At 43.1% G+C, this 19,885-nt stretch overlaps 1 protein-coding gene across 1 annotated transcript in view; it reads right to left on the bottom strand.

Moving 5' to 3' along the window:
- Positions 1–19,885, bottom strand: part of LOC123499934 — a 104,117-nt gene that overhangs the window by 19,990 nt on the left and 64,242 nt on the right. Inside the window, exons 47-76 of the mRNA XM_045248468.1 lie at positions 18,335–18,548; positions 17,908–17,988; positions 17,457–17,563; positions 16,947–17,184; positions 16,316–16,543; positions 15,307–15,435; positions 15,012–15,097; positions 14,680–14,810; positions 13,948–14,066; positions 13,101–13,295; positions 12,650–12,703; positions 12,486–12,618; positions 12,164–12,280; positions 11,581–11,723; positions 10,685–10,792; positions 10,381–10,557; positions 9,627–9,762; positions 9,096–9,216; positions 8,217–8,477; positions 7,473–7,596; positions 6,762–6,952; positions 6,148–6,286; positions 5,552–5,660; positions 5,267–5,362; positions 4,534–4,650; positions 3,626–3,703; positions 2,649–2,850; positions 2,195–2,404; positions 1,429–1,702; positions 993–1,170 (exon numbers count right to left, since the gene is read on the bottom strand). Of these exons, the coding sequence (XP_045104403.1) occupies positions 993–1,170; positions 1,429–1,702; positions 2,195–2,404; positions 2,649–2,850; positions 3,626–3,703; positions 4,534–4,650; positions 5,267–5,362; positions 5,552–5,660; positions 6,148–6,286; positions 6,762–6,952; positions 7,473–7,596; positions 8,217–8,477; positions 9,096–9,216; positions 9,627–9,762; positions 10,381–10,557; positions 10,685–10,792; positions 11,581–11,723; positions 12,164–12,280; positions 12,486–12,618; positions 12,650–12,703; positions 13,101–13,295; positions 13,948–14,066; positions 14,680–14,810; positions 15,012–15,097; positions 15,307–15,435; positions 16,316–16,543; positions 16,947–17,184; positions 17,457–17,563; positions 17,908–17,988; positions 18,335–18,548 (4,496 nt within the window). The remainder of the gene's footprint in view (positions 1–992; positions 1,171–1,428; positions 1,703–2,194; positions 2,405–2,648; positions 2,851–3,625; positions 3,704–4,533; positions 4,651–5,266; positions 5,363–5,551; positions 5,661–6,147; positions 6,287–6,761; positions 6,953–7,472; positions 7,597–8,216; positions 8,478–9,095; positions 9,217–9,626; positions 9,763–10,380; positions 10,558–10,684; positions 10,793–11,580; positions 11,724–12,163; positions 12,281–12,485; positions 12,619–12,649; positions 12,704–13,100; positions 13,296–13,947; positions 14,067–14,679; positions 14,811–15,011; positions 15,098–15,306; positions 15,436–16,315; positions 16,544–16,946; positions 17,185–17,456; positions 17,564–17,907; positions 17,989–18,334; positions 18,549–19,885) is intronic.

The following is a 19,885-nucleotide window of genomic DNA, read 5'->3' on the forward strand; positions in this document are numbered from 1 at the left end:
TATGAAGGGACTATGGAGGTTAGAAGATTAATGGCCAGATTCTTCACTACTTAAATCCCTCACATAAATTTCTGAAGCTGAAGAAAATCAGTAAATAGTAGTAACCAGAATGATCATGGAAACACATCATGGTATTTAAGGGGTTAATCAGTTCTTCCTGGTTATTGAGTTTATTTAGTTGTGTTTTCACCAATTTAGTGAAATCTTAGATGGTTTTAATTTCTAGACTTTTTCTATTGAATTTATTGTATTTTGAAAACTTATATACATCTCATTCTTTTATTAATTTATTTAACTCTGAATTATTATATTGCACACATCCTAATATCTATAGTTTCACTGAAATCTTAAAGACTATAGTTCTTTTGCTTAATATGTGATGATTTCTTTTTTTTTTTATGTAGGGAAGAAAGCCAGCCAAGGGCAAAAAGAAAAATGAAAAGAAAAGGCCCACTTGAGTGCTGGCTCTCTAAAAAGTGTAAAAGCATCAGCCAAAGTTGGGGAGCAAATGCCTCAATACCTCCCTCTTAAAAGAAGACAAGTTGTAGGAATTTGGAAATACAAATGCAAGGCGTTAGAGTCTAAAAGGCTATAAACTGCATCTCAATCCTTTTAGACTTAGTAAGATTCTAATAGTGCATGTAGTAGGTAAGTTGCTTCCTGGTACCTTAGTCTCCACAGTCCCTCTGCTCTAAGTATGTGAGTGTGTGATAAGGGAGTGTATCCGTAAGTGTGTTTGTTTTAAAGGGTGTTTTTTTAGAGTACTATTGCATTCTTTGAGTATTTCTTGTGTTCATGTCTGTCAGTGTATTCAAGCATGGTTTTCATGGAATTATTATAGCCAGGGAGTCAGATATACAAGAAATTCAATTAGTCCATCATAGTTGGAGTCAGGTGTTTGGTTACTGACTCAACACTACCACAATGTAAACCCCACTCATAACATACAACTTCATCAACACACCAAGTTGTCTAAAACCAGTGTACTGTACCTTTCAAGGGCAGCTCACAGTAGGAGAGGGCAGACTTCTCCTTGAATGCATTTAGGGTATCAGTCTTGTCAGTGGGCGGCAAGTGCGGCGCTTGGTTGGACTTACTAAGGGTGATGCTGTAGCCAATGCCATGCTCGGACTTGAGGGCCAGCGGGGAGCCAACACACAGGAGTCGTCCCTGGAGACATGAGCATTAGTAAGTGTTTCTGGCTACATATCACATTGCTGGGTATTTAGTTCTTGGAAACCTATATTCTTGGCAGTGTTTGTACATTTGGTATTTTTTGGTTTGTATTCTGTTGTGTGTTTGTGTGTGTGTGAAGTAATACTAGTAGTCATAATAAAGAAAAAATCAAGTCAGTACGTGTGTGTGTGTGTGTGTGTGTGTGTGTGTGTGTGTGTGTGTGTGTGTGTGTGTGTGTGTGTGTGTGTGTACCTTATGCAGTACAGCCACACGGTCAGCCAGCGTCTCAGCCTCGTCCAGATGGTGTGTGGTGAGCAGAATGGTTCGGCCGCTGCGGTTGTTGCTGATCACCTCCCACATGATGGAGCGTGCCGCTGGGTCAATGCCGGAGGTGGGCTCATCCAGGACCACCAGCTTGGAGTTCCCCACAAAGGCGAGGGCCATGCAGAGACGCCGCCGCAGCCCTTCTGACAGCTGGTGGGACATGTAGTGGCGGTGTTCCAGGAGATCCATGTTGGCCAGCACCCTGCAAGCCATGAGTGTTAGCACCAGAGCAGACTTACAAGAGTCAGCTCAAGGCAACAGGAATACATCAGAAGAGAATGAGGAAAGCCACAGACAATAGGATGGTCACAAATGTTTGTATGATGTGTCAGATGGGAGTCAGAAGAGCATCAGAGCTAAAGGCAATATGAAATCATGATGTCAATGTGTGATGCATAAGAAGAGTTGGAGGGAATAAGAAAACAATAAACATTTCTGTGGTGCATTAGAAGACAATTAGGAGAGCTGAGGACAATAGAAGGACCATGAATGTTTGTACGCCATGTCAGAAGGGAGTCAGAGGAGCTGGTAATAGGAAAACCAATGACAGGAGCATAAGAGAATCAAGAATACCTACTTAAAATTAATGGTGGAAAATACAAGAACAGCCTAAAAAAAAATCAAGAGCATAGATGCAATACTCCAAAGTGACTGACTATATACTACACAACAGTTGTCACACTTACTTGGAGACATCAGAGGGTGGGGGTCCGAGGGGCGCTGCTTGAGGGCCGTGTAGTAAGCCAGCGTTTCCTCAACTGTCATGAGAGGGAAGAGCACTGATTCCTGGGGGCAGAGTCCAATCATCTGGCGTGCCCTCTCCCAGCCCTCCCTGGTGCTGACGTCCTCACCATACACCTCAATCTTGCCAGCGGTCGGCTTCACCTCATGTGTCAACATTGAGCTGTGGAGATGACAGAGAAAAATCAAACACATCTGTCAACACTGAGCTAAGGAGACAAAATAAAAATTGAAAAGTATCTATCATTGAGATGTGGAAATGAGAGAGAATCAAAGTGCACCTGACAACAAAGAGCTACAGAGCCTAGACAGAACAACAGCACACATATGAGCCTGAACAGTAGCAAAGTCTTGTCTACCGCAGGCAAAACATCTAATAAGACACATTCTGGCTCTCTGGGACTCACATGATAGTGGTCTTCCCTGCCCCATTGTGTCCCAGAAGTGCAAGGACCTGCCCCTCATACAGATCCAGTGTCAAGCCGTCCACTGCCACTCGCGACTCACTGTCACTCTGGTGGTAAATCTTCCGCAGTCCCGAGATACTCAGGCCCTTCTGGAGAGACTGCTTCAGCCCCAGGTCCAGGTCAACAACATGCACTGCCTCCTCTGTGGGAACGTAGGGATGGTTGTGAAAATGCAGTGGAAGGATGGACAACAAGGGAAGAGGAAGAGGTTATAGTGCAGTGGAAGGGTGAAGAAGTGAGAGGAAAGTGATTACAGTCAACCCTCGCCTATCACGACTTCAGCTATCGCGTTTTATTGCTATCACGCACCCATGAAAAGCTGCTAAAATTTCATTATCGCGACCTCAGATGCCTGCTAACGCGTGCCCAGCCATGACGTCATGGGATATCTGAGAGCTCACTGGCCAAAACCGCCTTCCCGCCAAGATCAATTCGGCTATCGCGTTTTCGGCTATGGTGCGGCTATTTCGGCCCCAATTGGGCACGATAGCTGAGGGTTAAGTGTATAGTGTAAAGGAAGGGTGGAGAACAGAGGGAAGAGGAATAGGTTATGGTGCATTGGAAAGGTGGAGAACAAAGGGAAGAGGAAGAGGTTATGGTGCATTGGAAGGGTGGAGAACAGAGGAAAGGTTAAAGTGAGAGTTGTGTGGATACAGCACAGGAAGGAGTATTGGAAGTCAGGGAGGAGTGACAGTGTGAAGGTTGTGAAGAGCCAGTAAAGGAAAAATGGAAGTCACAAGATGAGGAAGAGTGAAAACTTTGAGCATGAAGAGTACCCTGCTTGAATAAATAAAACAAATGAACTGGCACCTCAATGAACATTTTTTCTGCCTTTTATAGCTATACACCAATGCTCTTAAAAAAATATCATAAACAGACAAATGAATAAATGGTGAACACAAAACACCATGCCTTACTTTTTATGGAGGTCACATCATCCTTGCCTGGCGTCACCTTAGGGTCAGGAGCCCTGGAGAGTTTGGCCACACGGCACTCTGGCAGGCAAGGGAGAACAAAGCAGGGGTGGCAAGTTAGTGTTGTGCGGTATGGGACTCTTGGGTCTCAGGATCATATTCTGAAACACTTCTGTGCCTCACCTCCACTACTTTCAAAAGGCTCTGGTTGAAGTTACATGGGTTATCAAGGGTGCTTTTATGGTTCTAGTGACAGGTTAACAAGGCTTTTTTTTATTATGAATAGGAGAAACACTCTTGAGAACCTGGCTGATCATCTCTGTGGCCTTTGAAAGTAGTCATGGTGAGAGAGCGAAGCATTTGTAAGCACATGCCTCTCTCTGGTTACTGAAGGGCAGTGCAAACATTATGTATCAGTCATGTCATTGAAAGTCTGGTAACTCAGGTTAGTGAGACATTAGTAGCCTTGGGACCTGTAACAAATGGTCAAGGAGTCAGTTATTTCTGGCTGTAGGAGTTAGGGAACAGGAGGAAGGTGGTGTGGCTTGAGGCTGAGCAGGGGCCTGTTAGTTATGGGCAAGAACAGTGCTTCAGGCTGTGCTGGTCCTCATATCAACAAGAGTGCTCCTCTAACAATATATCTAATAAAAAAGAACTTATTCCTAATGCAAAGCTCTTTATATACGAGATGTACATCCTAATGAAAATGTAGAGACACACAGAAATAATTCTTAAAGGCAGAGGCACACCCTTACTGGAGGAGGCTCTTGAAAGGACCAACACAGCCACAACACTCAGAGGACCAGTGGTGCTGACAGCCACTGCAGCCACCAAGGGTTAGTATGCAGGGCACATGCCGCCCCACACAGGGAGGCTGGAGTCACACTACCATGCGGCCACACCCACTGTACCTGGAAACATGTTTAGGGTGAAATCATTAGTCTGTTTGCCTGAGAAGTGTTGCATGAAGCTGCAGCGTTTGTTGGTGGCCTCTGCACCGTCCTCGCCTGACCGCTGCCGTGGAGCATCTGCAGGAAGTGTTCCATGAGGTGCAACACATGGAACTGTAAGCTTTTGATAGACTGGTGGTTGAGTATACAGCAGAGAGGTGGATGGATGGATGGAATAGACCTAGTAATCAGGTTGCTGGTGCAGAGCTATCAAAGTGCTTTAAAAGAACATTAGATATATTTATAGATGGGGAAGATAGGTGGAAATACCTGGCAGGTGTGTTCCCTACCTGGGCTGTCACACTCATCCCTGACACCTTGCACTCACCCTTACTTTCTTTTGTTCTTGAACTACATATTGAAATAACATCAGTATTTTCATCCAAGGGCTAGATTAGGTTGGGTCAAGTTAGATTTAGATGAATTCTGCTCAATTTCACTGTCAATGTTCAGATCACATTTTTCACCCACTATCACTTTCTTGAAATAATAAGCTAAGGTTATTTCCAAACACCATAATAAATCTACATGACAAATTACAGATACAATGAACTCTTGATTGAACTGATAACTATTGACCAAACACACACATGTAATAAACTTTCCTACAAACCAAACACTCACACACACAGACCAGACTTGCTGTGGCACACCTGACCAAGCCTCTGAGGGAATGTGGCAGTGAGGTGCTTACCGTTCCTGAAGTGGTTGGTGATGACGGTGATGATGAAGAAGATGAGCGTGTCCAAGAGCAGCATTGAGATGGCCAGGCCCAGTGTCATCTCTGAGCCTGCAGGAGACAGTTATGAGTGTTGTGTTGTAAAGGCAAGGTTGAATTTTCTCTCTCTTTAGTGACTGAGTGCAAATATATTGGCCTGGCACCTCTACCACTGCATTTATCTAACACAACAGTCTTGCAGGAGAAAATTATTGCATTACATGAAGAGTGAATGTATGAACCAGTTTCTCTTTGTCTCACCTTTAGTTGGCGGAATCCACAAGTTGGCATAGTTAGCGCCCACCTCCACCAGCTCATACTGACAGATGATGCGGAAGCCAAACCCAAACGCAGTTGAGGGAAGCAGACACTGTAAGGAAGGGGTGAGACAAGGTTGAAGTGCTGTAATAACTTAAGAAGGGCTCAGAAGCAAGCAGACATTGGGAGGAAGGGATGAGACAAGGACTTAGAGGCAGACACTGTGAGAAGGGATGAAAGAAGGATGAGGTCCTTAGATGCCATTACTTAACAAGGACTGAAGGGAACAGCTTACAGTACACCCTATCTTTCGTCTTTCATTTTATCTTTCCCACCATTCCTTCCTCCTTCCTTTCTCATCCCTCTAACTCTTCCTTTCCTTCCCTCCTTCCTGCTCTTCACTTCTAATACTACCTCCTTCCTTTCTCTTCACACTATTCTCATTTTTTTTCCCTCATACCACTTTCTCCTTGTTCCTACCCTCATTCCTCACTTTCCTTCCTCACACCTCTCTCCTCCCCAACCTCATAATCCCCTCCCACTACAACCACCCTCTACTTGCCCTTGCCCTCTCTCCCCATTATCCCTACACTACTCACAGTCAAGATAAGAGCACTCAGGGGCACAGTGGCTTGGATAACAGAGATGGAGACAAAGGGAATGTTGAAGACCAGCAGCATCATGACCCCAGTGAACACCGCCAGCACTGTTGTTGGTATCAGGCAGGCCACCAGGTAGCTGTAGGTGTTAAGGTTGGGTAAGTTGCTGGTACTGATGTTTGTTAGGTTAGGTTAGGGAATGGTGTGAAAGAAACATACCAGTGGGAGGAAAGGAGTTCGTAAAGGGAAACTGTCAAGAAGTGTTAATCGGAGGGAGAAAGAGTTAGCTAGTGGAATATGTGTGAAGAATGTTAAATAGTGGGGAAGAAGAGTTAGCATGTGGAAATCCATATGAAATAACATTAATTAGAGGAAAAGATAAAGGAGTTAGGAGTGAGAAAACAAAAAATAAAAAAACTAGAGCAAAAACGAGTCAGGAGTGAGAAAATAATATAAAAAAGAAAAGAAAAAAACTGATGAGATAAAAGTTAAATATGAATTAGAACACTACACTGAGGAAAATAAACAATAAAAATAGAAAATAAGACTCATGTACCACAAAGACAATACACAGACAAAAAATAAAGTTAAACTCGTGAACAAGGGCCACATACCAGAAGGACACCACACTGAGGCCATAGCAGAAGAGGAAGAGCATTAACAGCCCAAAGTCTGCCCGAGGTTGGAGTCCCCCGAAGGAGAGGAGGAAGGTGGACAGCAGTACGATGATGAGCAGCAGCAGGAGTGAGCACAGCAGCCACACCAAATGGTCTAGCCACAGACGCAGTCCCATCACCTCTTGCAGCTGTGACAGGAATGCAGGATGGTATGGAATGAAAAAAACTAAATAAAACTGCACCTATCTATGAATCTATGTATATATCAGGTCAGTAGTACCACACAGAATGGGTCAGATAAAGTGCCACACACTGATACACACATCATTCACACTCGTAACCCCATCAGTGATAATTATTTTCTGGTAACCATATATAGACACCACCACACACTCACACACTCAGCCTCATCAGCCCTAAGGTAGAAAGAGCCAGTCACATGAACCACTGTACTTCACCCCAGCAGCTTTGGCATACCTGGTAATATTTCCTGTGGACCAAATGCAAGCACAAGTCTTGAATCAAACATTCACACACACTACTTCTGCTTGATGTGAGTGGAGGAGTTAGGGACAGTGGTGAGGTGGATTTATTTCTCTAGATGGTTTAGACACACACACCATGATGCCAAAGACACACAATAGCCTTGGGAAAGAATAAATTAGATTGGTTTGGCTGATTTGTTGGTTGGACAGGAGGTGAACTGACCTGCTTGTTGCGTGACTCGCGTTCCTGCACCAGCTGTTGGATGATGAAGGTGGAAAACAGCACCAGCGACAGGAACGAGAAGATGAAGCTCATTACTGGCGACTCATTCACCATCTGCAAGAAGCTGAACACACACACACACACACACAAATTAATAACATGGCTGATACTTTTATTTTTTTTTTATAGACGACCACGACTGCAAGGAAGATTTCATTGTACTGTTTTTTTCATTATAAACAAATACACTAAAATATTTCCATATACATTTTTTTTTCCTTTTTCATTATGTCATCTGTCGCTCTTTGGTCAAATATTACTTACTTTGTGTCGAGTAAAAAAAAACAACAACACAGAAGACACAATCACTAACTAAACATCTTTCTAATGCAGTCTTTCACTATAAACATTACTTACTTAGTGTTGAGGAAAGAAAAATATACAAGACAAACAATAATTTACTTCATATCCTTGTTCTATTTATTCCCTTCTTACAATGGTCAAATATTAGTCAGTGTCCAGGAAAGAGAAAATACACTAAACAAACATTATTTACTCTATGTCCTAATTTTGTCTATTCTCTTCTTACAATGGTCAAATATTAGTCAGTGTCGAGGAAAGAGAAAATACACCAAACAAACAATTATTTACTTTGTGTCCTAATCCTGTCCTTCCTCTCACCACAACAGACAAATACCTAAGTGTCAAGGAAAGAGTAAAACAGAGAAGGCACAAGACACTCACTCGTCCTTGGTGTAGCACGGGTAGGGCTGCTGCTTGGTGTGCACGGGGAGGTTCAACAACAAGTCCTCCTCTTCCTCGGTCAGTGGCAGAGGGGAGTTGACCGAGCGCTTCCTTCTCTCTCCTGCTGTCCCCTGTCCTGCCTTGGCCTGCTGGTGGTACAGCTTCAGAATGGCGTGTTCCAGAGTCTCCTGCAGCTGTACGAAGCCCTGCTGGTACCTCATGTAGAAGGCCACGTCGGAGTATGGACCAGGACGCCAGAATCTAAGAAAAGGTAAGAAACAAGAGCTATTTAATAATTTATCTATTGTTTTTTGCTGTTTAATGATTTTGTATGCAGATGATAGGTGATTGTGTGTGTGTGAACTACTACTACTACTACTACTACTACTACTACTACTACTACTACCATTACTACTACAACTACTATTACTACTACCATTATTACTACTACTACTACCATTACTACTACTACTACTACTACTACTACTGTGTGTGTGTGTGTGTGTGTGTGTGTGTGTGTGTGTGTGTGTGTGTGTGTGTGTTTCACTGTTTGATCTGCTGCAGTCTCTGACGAGACAGCCAGACGTTACTCTACGGAGCGAGCTCAGAGCTCATTATTTCTGATCTTGGGATAGGCCTGAGACCAGGCACACACCACACACCGGGACAACAAGGTCACAACTCCTCGATTTACATCCCGTACCTACTCACTGCTAGGTGAACAGGGGCTACACGTGAAAGGAGACACACCCAAATATCTCCACCCGGCCTGGGAATCGAACCCCGGTCCTCTGGCTTGTGAAGCCAGCGCTCTAACCACTGAGCTACCGTGTGTGTGTGTGTGTGTGTGTGTGTGTGTGTGTGTGTGTGTGTGCATACTTTGGTCCAAGAAGGAAGGTTGGAGGACTCTTGCTATAATCGACTCGGATGGTGTAGGTGAGGTCAGCTGGTAGGGCGGTCTCTGTGCTGCCACTCTCCCCCACACCCTGGAACACAATACCTGTGGGAAGAATACACACCACTATTAGGACACCACCATAGCACTACACATTTAGGACACCACCACATGACCACATACAATTAGGACACCACTACACTACCACATCACTTACATTTAGGACACCACCACAGCACTACACACTTAGGATACCACCAAATCAACACTTAGAACACCAGCATCACAACACACTAAGGACACCACCTCTCACCATGATGTGCAAAATTCACAACACCAACACATTTATTACAAGGACAGCTCACGGTTTTCCTCAAGATCTGACAACCACGCATTTCCTGGGACACCATTCCAACTGAAACCTTGGAGCCACTTTACAGTAGACAGACTATAGCAAACCCACTCATGGCAGAAATGTTGGGTTCACTAATATCGACATAATCTTAATTTCTTACCTGCCAGAAACTCCTTCCTCTCCACTGCCTCATGTGCCTCCTCCAGCAGCTGACTCTCATTGCTCACCGGGACGAACCTCTGGAGCTGCAGGCACGACATGAGGCTCACCCCAACCTCCAGCACATCAGAGAACTCCTGTCGGGGATCCAGAGAAGTGATGCGTCAGTGGCTGGTGTGGTATTTGTTAGGGTTGGCTTAAAGATTTGGTGTATTTTATTTTGTTTGTGTGTTTTATTTGCTTTTTCTTGTTTTGTTTTTTAGTTTGGTTCTTGTTTGGCTTGGTTTAGTGATTTTGTTTTCTTTCTCTTTTTACTTTTTTTTTTTGAAGGTTAGGTTTGTTTGTTTCTCTTTGGTGCAGTATTGGAATGATTTTTACAGTTTGTTTTTATTGTGTTAGAGTTGTTTTAGAATTTTTGTTTGGTTTGTATGTGAGTCTTCTTAATGTTCCAATGTCACTGAATTTGTATTGCCTTGTGCCGTTTGACTGTTTCATTTAAGATTTTTTTACCTGTTTTGTTGTTCTGAGTGTCTTTATAGGGTTATCAATGTTACGGAAAATATTACAAACAGGTTATGGCAGATTTTAACCACAGGCACTAAAACTCAACACAGGTCACTTCTTGGCACTGTTCTTTGACTCATCTTCCTTTCTATTCACCCTGACCCAGTAGAGACGTCAGACCATTGTCACTGCCACTTACAACACAGCCACTTCTTGCCACTGCACTTTGACCTAACTCACTGCACACTCACCCTGATCAGCTCGGAGGACTCTAAGAGCTGTGGGGTGGCCTCCTTCAGGTTGGCCATGAGGGAAGGGACAGATGGCAGGGAGGAGAGCTTCAGGGAGGAGACAGGTGAAGGGGCAGACTGCAGCAGTTCCTTCATGGCTCCCTGCACCCATGGCGACTGCAGAGCATCCTCCAACCGCTACAAAATACAGCAAGTTTTTTTTTCATGTGTCCTAAAGTTAAGTCTAGTCATATTTCAGATCCAAGCAGGTGAAAATGTTTGTGTATGGTGTATGGTGCACCTGAAAGTCCATCAGTCTACAAACCTTCAGGTCAAACTCATTGGTGGAGGAGCTTGTCATGCCCTTCGCCTCTTGGGACATCTTCCTGAGGTTCTGTTGCTGTCGATCCACCGCCTCGAATGTCTCATTGGCCTGTGAGGGATGAGGGACGTCACTTCTCTCTCACACAAGACATGGATAACAAAAGAAATACTGATTGCTGCAAAATATGCAACTTGGAATTTAGTACTTCAGAAGGCAGTATTGGTGAGTATATATACTGAACCACTAATGCCCTAAGATACAACATGAACCATACCAGCACAAAGTACACTCGACCCTCGAAACAACGGACAAATGCGTGCACGACCCTGTCTGTAAATCGCAAAAGTCCATTCTTTGCAAGAGTACGTAAAAAACTGTATAAAATGTACGTAAAAGGTTTATTAGGTTTAGGAGGCATTTTGGATAGGTTATGTACTCGTGGGAAGGGTACAAATGCATAAAAAAGCCGTGGTAAGCACTGGACAATGTTTGCTGTTGGTTGAAACACACGGACTGAAGATTAAACATGGCGGCCAACAGCTGAAGATGCGACCGACCCGCCACCTACCGGACAGTAATTTGCCGGGAACGGACAATTGCGCGCATTTTAATATTCATCCGTAGATTAAACCGGACTCCAGAATTTGTCCGTAGTTTCCAAAATCCGTTGATGGGAGGTCTGTTGTTTCGAGGGTCGAGTGTAATGTCACCCAGAATGTTTTACTGAAAGACTCGACACATGATATAGAACTTAGGTAATATCAGCAAGTATATACCAACTGAAGGCTTAGACAACTAAATATATGACATGAATCACACTAGGGTAAGGCAATATCACTGAGTATACAACAACTAAGGGACAAAATAAATGAAAATATGAGATGACCCACACACACCTTGGCAATGATGGCTCTAGTGATGGTGTTGTCGGGTGTAAAGAATATTTTCCCAGTGAGAAGAGGCTTAATGTAGTGAAGCAGCAGCCCACCGCCAGGCAGGGAGCGCAGGTCTTTATGCAGCCTTTCACACACCTCCAGCTCTGGGGAGACATGGAGGGTGGGGAATGGGAAGTGATGGAGATAAAGGAAGTACATTAAAGTATCAATTCACAGTTTTATCTTTAGTATCACCAGGGTGGCAATTCCACACAAGGCAGTCCAGACAAACCACCACACAAAAAAGCACAACAATCATACTTTCAGCTTTGTCAGCCCCCCTGGTGGAAAGGGACAGTCTTGTGGACCACAGTACTACAAACCGTAGGCATAGAAAGGCTGGCCACACACACCCACAGCAAGCCCCCACAGAACACTTAAGTCTACCCCCATGTCCCTTCATAATGACAGTTCCCTACCCTTCACCTACTCTAATCCTAAGATCACAGATGAAGGAACATCCACATCACACACTAGCCTGCCCCTGGCATTCCATGATGTCACCCACAGACACCATCAATTTTACTGCCAATCTTCCCCTCACCTTCATCAGATGAGGAGCTCTTCTTCACTTTGGTTTCTTTCAGTCGTAACCTGTCAGGCATCAGTTTGAGGGGCCGGCCACACAGCGCCTGGCCAGCACGCTCCAGGAACTGAGGTGCTGCAGAAGGCAATGTTGAATAAAGGTAAGGACAGGACAAGTGGCAGTGCATAGGAGATGTATGGCATTAGTTTACACCCACATGACACCAACAACACTCACTCTTATGTCTAAAAAAAGTGCATTATCTTCACTCTCTTTACCCACAAGCAACACTTAAAAAACATTCTGCCAAGCTGGACATATAATTCCAGGCAACACTCACAGGTGATGTCCCCGATGGTAGCCACCGTCCGATTGTCCACGAGTTTCTCAGCCTGTGGAGGGGCCAGCAGGATGTCAGACAGGTTGTGGAAGGCTCGCAGGGTGGTAGGGTGTGGGCAGGTACTCAGACACCTCTGTCACGTTCTTTATCGCCTCGGAAACCTCCTCAAGACTCAAGCCATGGGAGGACAGGCTGGCATTGACCCCAAACTTGGTGAGCTGTGGAGTGTAATGAGGTCTACAATATGACCTGCTAAATTAAAAAAGTGAGGGATAGACAAGACAGTGAGGAGGTGCAGAAAATATCTTACAAAACCATAAATTGCTAAACCTCATAAAAAAAAAAAAAAAATACTGATGTTATGTGATAAGTTTGTTTAATTTCAACTTGTTTCACTTCTAGATGATGACACACACTTACACACAAACACACACACACACACACACAAAAACTAAATAAATAAAAATAAATGAATAAACAAAAAATAATAAATAAACAAATAAAAATAAAATAAAACAAGTAAAACAAAAAACAATAATAACAAACAAATGAATAAATCAAATCAAATAAATAAATAAAATAAAATAATATTAACAAAATAAAAAAATAAAATACCAGCGTCATGAGTGGAGTGAGGGTGAGGTGTGAGAGGAAGGAGGTGGCGAGGGCCTGGGTGTCATTGGTGGAGCAGAGGGTGGAGGTGAGCTGTGCAGGGGTGACATCTGTGTTTGCTGGCAGCACCACAAAGCGTTCCATCTGGTGGCCCCCACACAACACCTCCTCCACTGATGATCCCTCCAGAGACAGCAGCTGTGCACGACAAAGATACAACACACTTAACTACACACTTAACTACATCATGAGCTTCTATGTTGTGTCACTCATCTAAAGCCACTCTCTTGTGTCATTAATCCACTCAGTAATGGGTCGCATCTTTACCATGAGTTTGCATATGATTGGATGATTTTATTGACATTAGGAAGGGTCTATGGAGGTCAGAAGATTAATGGCCACAGTCTTCACTATTCTAATCCCCACATAAGTTTCTGAAGCTGCATTAAATCACCAAATAGTCACCAGAATGAATATGGAAATGTGTCATAGCACTGAAGGGGTTAAAAGTGAAATTCAATAGTTAACTTCTATCTAGCAACTTTCTCCTGCCTCAAAATTGACAACTTACAGAAAGAAGGTTGAGTTGTAAGGTGAACAAGGCTAAATCATCCAAATCACTCTATTCCAGTATTAAAATAAGCATAAATAAGATGAGTGTAGTGGGAGTGTACTGATATCCACCAATTTCCTCTTTTCTACAACTTACAGAGAGGAGGTTGAAGTGTGAGGTGGACAAGGCTACATCACTCACTCAATCACTCTACTCCACTATTAAAATAAGCAAAAATAAGATGAGCGTAGTGGGAGTGTACTTATATCCACACAATTCCTCTTTTCTACAGCTTACAGAGAGGAGGTTGAAGTGTGAGGTGGACAAGGCTTCCACCACACTGGGCTCCATCTTCAGGTCACTCAGCAGGTAGTCCTCCAGCTTGGTCCAGTTGGCGATGAAGGAGGTGATTGGCACTGGAGGGGAGATATGAGAGAAAGAGAGATAGAGAGAGATTAAAAGAGATCAAAAGTGGACACGAGAATGTTAGGAAAGATTTTATCAGCTGACACATTGAGTAAGAGAAAGAAATCTATACTTGTGAATAACATAACTAATGCACTATACTGAAATGAATAACAAATTTATCAACCAATAAAGATCCAGAAACAATAAATTACTAAATACAGGAATGCTAAACCCCTTCAATACTGGGACACATTTTTAACTTGAGATTTGTGTATGATTAGACCATTTTAGTGACATTAGGAAGGGTCTATGGAGGTCAGAAGACTAATAGCCACAGTTTTCACTATTTCAAATCTCCCCACATAAGTTTCTGAAGCTGTATAAAATCACCAAGTAGTAAACAAAATGAATATGGAAACACATCATGGTACTCAAGGGATTAATAACTTCTCTTAATAACAAAAGTCAAGAAATACAAACCTGAATAAAAAAACAGACAATGTAAAGCAAAATCTCACAAAACCTTCCATTAAAACAAGCTTATAAATGATTCACCACACTGAGTCAAAAGCCATGAACCATCAGCCATACTGAAACACACACCAAGTTGTTTCCTCTCACCATTGAAGTCCAGGAGTCCCATGTCCCGCACTGCCAGGATGCTGTTCACCCCATCAACCACACTCTGTAGGTCGTCCCCCAGCTGTGATCCCGTCAGGAGTGGCACCCCTTCCTCCAATAGACCCTGGAAGCTGCCACACACACACACACAGTTGTTTTAATAGTAGTAGTAGTAGTTTTAAAGACCACAATCACACAGGTTCACAATACAAAGTTAGTTCTTATATACTTATGGAGACTGCAAAGATATACACTGATAGAAATCCCTGCCTCACAACCTTCTTCTTCACACTGACACACCACCACCCTCACCACCCCAGGACCCTTCTCACCTCTTGGCTAGGTGGCTCCACTGCTCCAGGTGGATAAACTCAACAGACTCCGAGAGGAACGCCACTGGGTCCTCTCCGCTGATCATCTGAAAAGACGGAATAAGCAAGTGAATAAAACGTCTCAATTGATACAAACACAAACGTAACCAAATAAAAGAACCCAAGACAAACACAAACAACAAAAATAATGAAGAAAACTCAACAACTTGCCACATTTATGAAGAAAATAATAATAATAATAAAATGAATAAAAACAGTAAGTAGATAATCAAAAAATGAAAAAAAAAAAAATTACCTTATCCAAATCCATGACACTTCCTGACTGAGTGAGCTCCGTCAGACTCTCCGCAGCCACCGAGAGATGAGAGACGAGGGAATCCAGCCAGGTGAGGGACAAAACAGCCTTCGTCCTCATATTACCCACCTGTAAGCAAGAAATAATAGAACCAGTATTTCATTTTACATCCTTTTACACTTTCCTTTACTGTCTTCTGTTATTTAGTGTTTCTAGTGCTCCCATCTGTCTGTCAGCTTGTGGGTGTGTGTGGCCAGCTGTGCCATGCCTAAGCTTCTGTTCATACACTACCATTAGCATCAGGAAAAGTTCATCGGAAAACTGTACTACTTCCACTAAAGATTGTTATGTATACAGTCAGTGAAGAGGTTAGACACACATCCGGTCTTTAGTGAGTCATGCCAGTCACTACGCTACCACACCACGTGATGCTAAATTCTTCCTTTTCTCTGGCTGTCGTCATTTCTGCTACACTCATCTCACTCATTTCTTGGTAAAACCTTCTCCTTTCATTTTACTTTCCTTATCTATGGTGGACATTTTCTCTTACTTGCTTCTTTCTAAACTTCTCCTTTTTCTGATTTTTCTCATCTCTTTCACTCTCCCACTAACTCACTCACTTTTCTAAATTTCTCCCTTCTCTGACTTCCATAATCTGCTACGCTTCCTCTCAAAATTCTTGCTAAAACTTTCCCATTTCTGACTTTCCTTATCTTTCCTGCACTTCTCTTACACACTCCTTCCTAAAACTTATTCTTTCTTGAGTTTCCGTATCTGTCACACTGTCCCTCACTCATTCCTTCCCTGGCTCTCCTCTCTGCTACACTTCTCTTCTCTTACTCACTCCTTCCTAAAACTTATTCTTTCTTTGACATTCCTTATCTGTCACTCTCTGTCCCTCACTCACTCCTTCCCTGACTTTCTTCCTCTCTGCTACACTTCTCTTACTCATTCCCTAAACTTTTTTCCTTCTCTAACTATCCTTATCTCTGTCTCGCTCTTCCCTCACCTCTCTGAGAAGATATGTGTAGTTCACAGCATCCAGCAGATCTGCAGCAAACACGTCAGGCCCTCTGCTCATGGTAAACTTGTGCAATATTTCCAAAGGTGTCTCCTCCTCAGGGCCCCATGTTGAGGAATGGTTGGCCCCTTCACTCTCCATCACCTTCCACCATTTCTGCATGTCCTCCAGCGTCTCACTAAGCACCGCCAGCTCCTCCACATCACCTGGGTATATCTGAAGAAACATAAGACTGTGAATGCTTGTTTTTTATTAGGGGACATTAGTCTAGAAAACAAAAATGTCTACCAAAGTGCTAGTTTGCAAAAAATTAAGCAAATGGGTTATTCAAAACTGTGAATATTTGTTTTTATATGTAAGAGAAGAAAGAAAAATGACTACTGAAGTGCCAGTTTGTGAAGAAATAGGCAAATGAGTTATATAAAACTGAAGGATAGGTCTTAAAACTTGCTTTCTCAGAGTTTAAGTCACAAAAATATGGAAGTACAAATACAAGCAGGGAGCTCCAAAAATTAAAGGTGAAAGGCTGAAGTGAACAGAAAAAAAATAATAGATATAAGGAAAGAGAAGGCAAACAGTGCACTGGTCTCCATGTCCTCTCAAAACCACATATCCTCACCCTGTTGACGTCCACCTTAAGATGCCGTGTGGCTTCCAACACTCTGCCACTCATATTTAGCTTCTCATTGTAATCCCTGACCAGCACCTCCTGCAGCGGTGCCATGACAGCCACACGGGTTGCCAGCTTCCTCAGGGACCGAGACACCCCAATTGATCTCAGAGAGGAAGAGAATGTCCTTGTAAGGTTTGCTGAGCTGGATACTGATCTGAGGAGGTCCCTTGCTGCCACCATGAGCCTGAAATGTACAGTTAGAGTGTCAGATTTACTGGAAATTTTTATTTTGATTGATGAAAATGTCTTGGTTTTTATGAACATTTCACCTGTCTGTCCTTAAAAATTCATGGAAAGATGAGTATAGACCTGTGGAGGTCCTTGACTGGCATGCCACCGAGAGCCTAAAATGTTCACTTAAAGATGTGAGACTTGGACAAAACCTGATTTTTTTTATGCAGCAGTGTAAGAAATTAAACTTTGAAGCAGCAGTAGGATAAAAGCAGAGCAGCTCACCCTATCAGCTGCTGTCCTGCATCAGAGTGGATGGCATCACTCAGGCAGTCACTGAGGTGTGTCCTGGCCCCCTCATCCCTCTCGTACTGCTGCACCACCTCCAGGAACTGTGTAGAGGGGGAAGGGGGATGTAGAAAAACAAAGTACCGTAATGCATAGTGGAGCACAGGAACATGTACTGAAAGACTGGAAAATGTGGCTAAACTAACTGTCACCACACACACACCTTGCATTGTATTCCCTGTACTTCCCATCACTCACCTCCCATCACTTCTCACTTTTGATCTAAGAGGGGAAAGCTGGCTAAGGGCAACATAAGACAAAAAGAGAGGCCCATTTAGTTGCCAGTCCCCTTGCAGAGCTATCCCCAAAAAAATGATAAATGTCTTGAATGCTGTGTGTGTGTGTGTGTGTGTGTGTATGTGTCTAGTTACCATCTGTGTCCACTCACCTTCTCATAAGTGGCGATGATCTGGTCTATCAAGGCGTTACAGGTGGTGGTGGTGTTCCCGGCCACTGCGCTGTCTATTGTCTGAAGGAGTCACAGCAGAGGGAGACAGGTATCAAAATTTTTAATAATACAAAGATCAACTATGCCAACACACACACACACACACACACGTTTACTGACTTCAGTTTTTACAGTTAGTGAACTTAAATTTCTTAATATCACATCAACACCACTTTAAGAATAATTCAAGAAACAGAACATCAGTCTAATAGATAATACAACACAAAATAAATAAATAAATGAGTAAATAATCAATGAACCACAAAACAAGAAAGATTAAAACACAAAGTACAATAAGAGTAAAACACACACACCACCACCACCACCATCACCACCACCACCACCACCAACACCAACACCACCTCACCTTAGTCACCTCCTCCTTCCAGTCCAGCTCCTCCCACAGACCCCTCAACAGCTGTGTCAGGTTGGAGGACGGAGCGCGACACATAAGCTCCACATGGTCCTCCACCCTCCCCAGCAGCTGCCTCTCCACCACCTCCACCCACTGCTGCATCATCACCCAATGTTCCTCCCTCAAGATAAGCTCCTGGAAGGGTCGGTAGCACTGCACATCTTTCCTGTGGAGTGACGATTAAATTTGTTGACGTTAACCCCTTCAGTAGCATGATGCACTTCCATATTTATTGTGTGTGTGTGTGTGTGTGTGTGTGTGTGTGTGTGTGTGTGTGTGTGTGTGTGTGTGTGTGTGTGTGTGTGTGTGTGTGTGTGTGTATTTACCTAATTGTATTTACCTAATTGTAACATACGGGAAAAGAGCTATGCTCGTGTTGTCCCGTCTCCATATCTATTAATGTCCAGCTTTTTCTTAAAATCATGAATATTCCTTGCGTTGACCACTTCCACGTCTAAACTATTCCATGCTTCCACCCTTCTATGAGGGAAGCTATATTTTTCACATCTCTCCTATAAGTGGCCATTTTAGTTTTTTCCCATGCCCTCTCGACATTCTTCCATTCCACATACACAGATCTTCCCTATCCATTTTTCCATGCCAATCATCACTCTGTATATTGCTATCAGGTCTCCCTTTCTTCTGTTTTCCAGGGTTGGAAGTTGCATTCTTTTCAGTCTGTCTTCATAAGTCAAATCTCTTAAGTCAGGCACCATTTTCGTTGCAGCCCTCTGTACTTTCTCTAGTTTCCTTATGTGTTTCTTTAAGTTCGAGCCCACTGTATTGTTGCATATTCAAGCCTCGGTCTTATCATTGCAGTAATTATTTTCTTCATCATTTCTTCATCTAGATATACGAACGCCACTCTTATGTTCCTCAATAAGTTCAATACTTCTCCAATTATTTTGTTTATATGTCTCTCTGGCGATAGGTCATTGGTAATTGTCACCCCAAGGTCTTTTTCTTCATGACTGGTTTTATGTCTTCATTTCCTATCTTGTACATACTCCTGATTCTTCTTTCACTCTTGCCAAACTCTATTTTCTTGCATTTTGTCGTGTTGAACTCCATTTGCCATGTACAGCTCCATTTCCATATTCTGTCCAAGTCTTCCTGGAGTAGTTCGCAATCTTTGTCACATCTCACTTTTCGTAACAATTTTGCATCGTCTGCAAATAGGCTCACATAACTGGACACCCCATCCACCATGTCATTTATGTAGACTGCGAACATTACTGGTGCCAACACTGATCCCTGTGGAACTCCACTCTCCACCAATCCCCATTCTGATGGTCTGTCCTTAATTATTGTTCTCATTTCTCTTCCTACCAAAAGTCTTCCATCCATTTTAGTAAACTGCCATGCACTCCTCCTACCATTTCAAGTTTCCAGATCAGTCTCTGGTGTGGTACCTTATCAAAGGCCTTTTTTAAATCCAGATATATTCCATCAGCCCAACCATCTCTTTCCTGTATTACATCTATCACCCTCGAATAGTAACAT

Source organism: Portunus trituberculatus, chromosome 8 (genome assembly GCF_017591435.1).
Source record: "Portunus trituberculatus isolate SZX2019 chromosome 8, ASM1759143v1, whole genome shotgun sequence".
Taxonomy (NCBI): Eukaryota; Metazoa; Arthropoda; class Malacostraca; order Decapoda; family Portunidae; genus Portunus; species Portunus trituberculatus.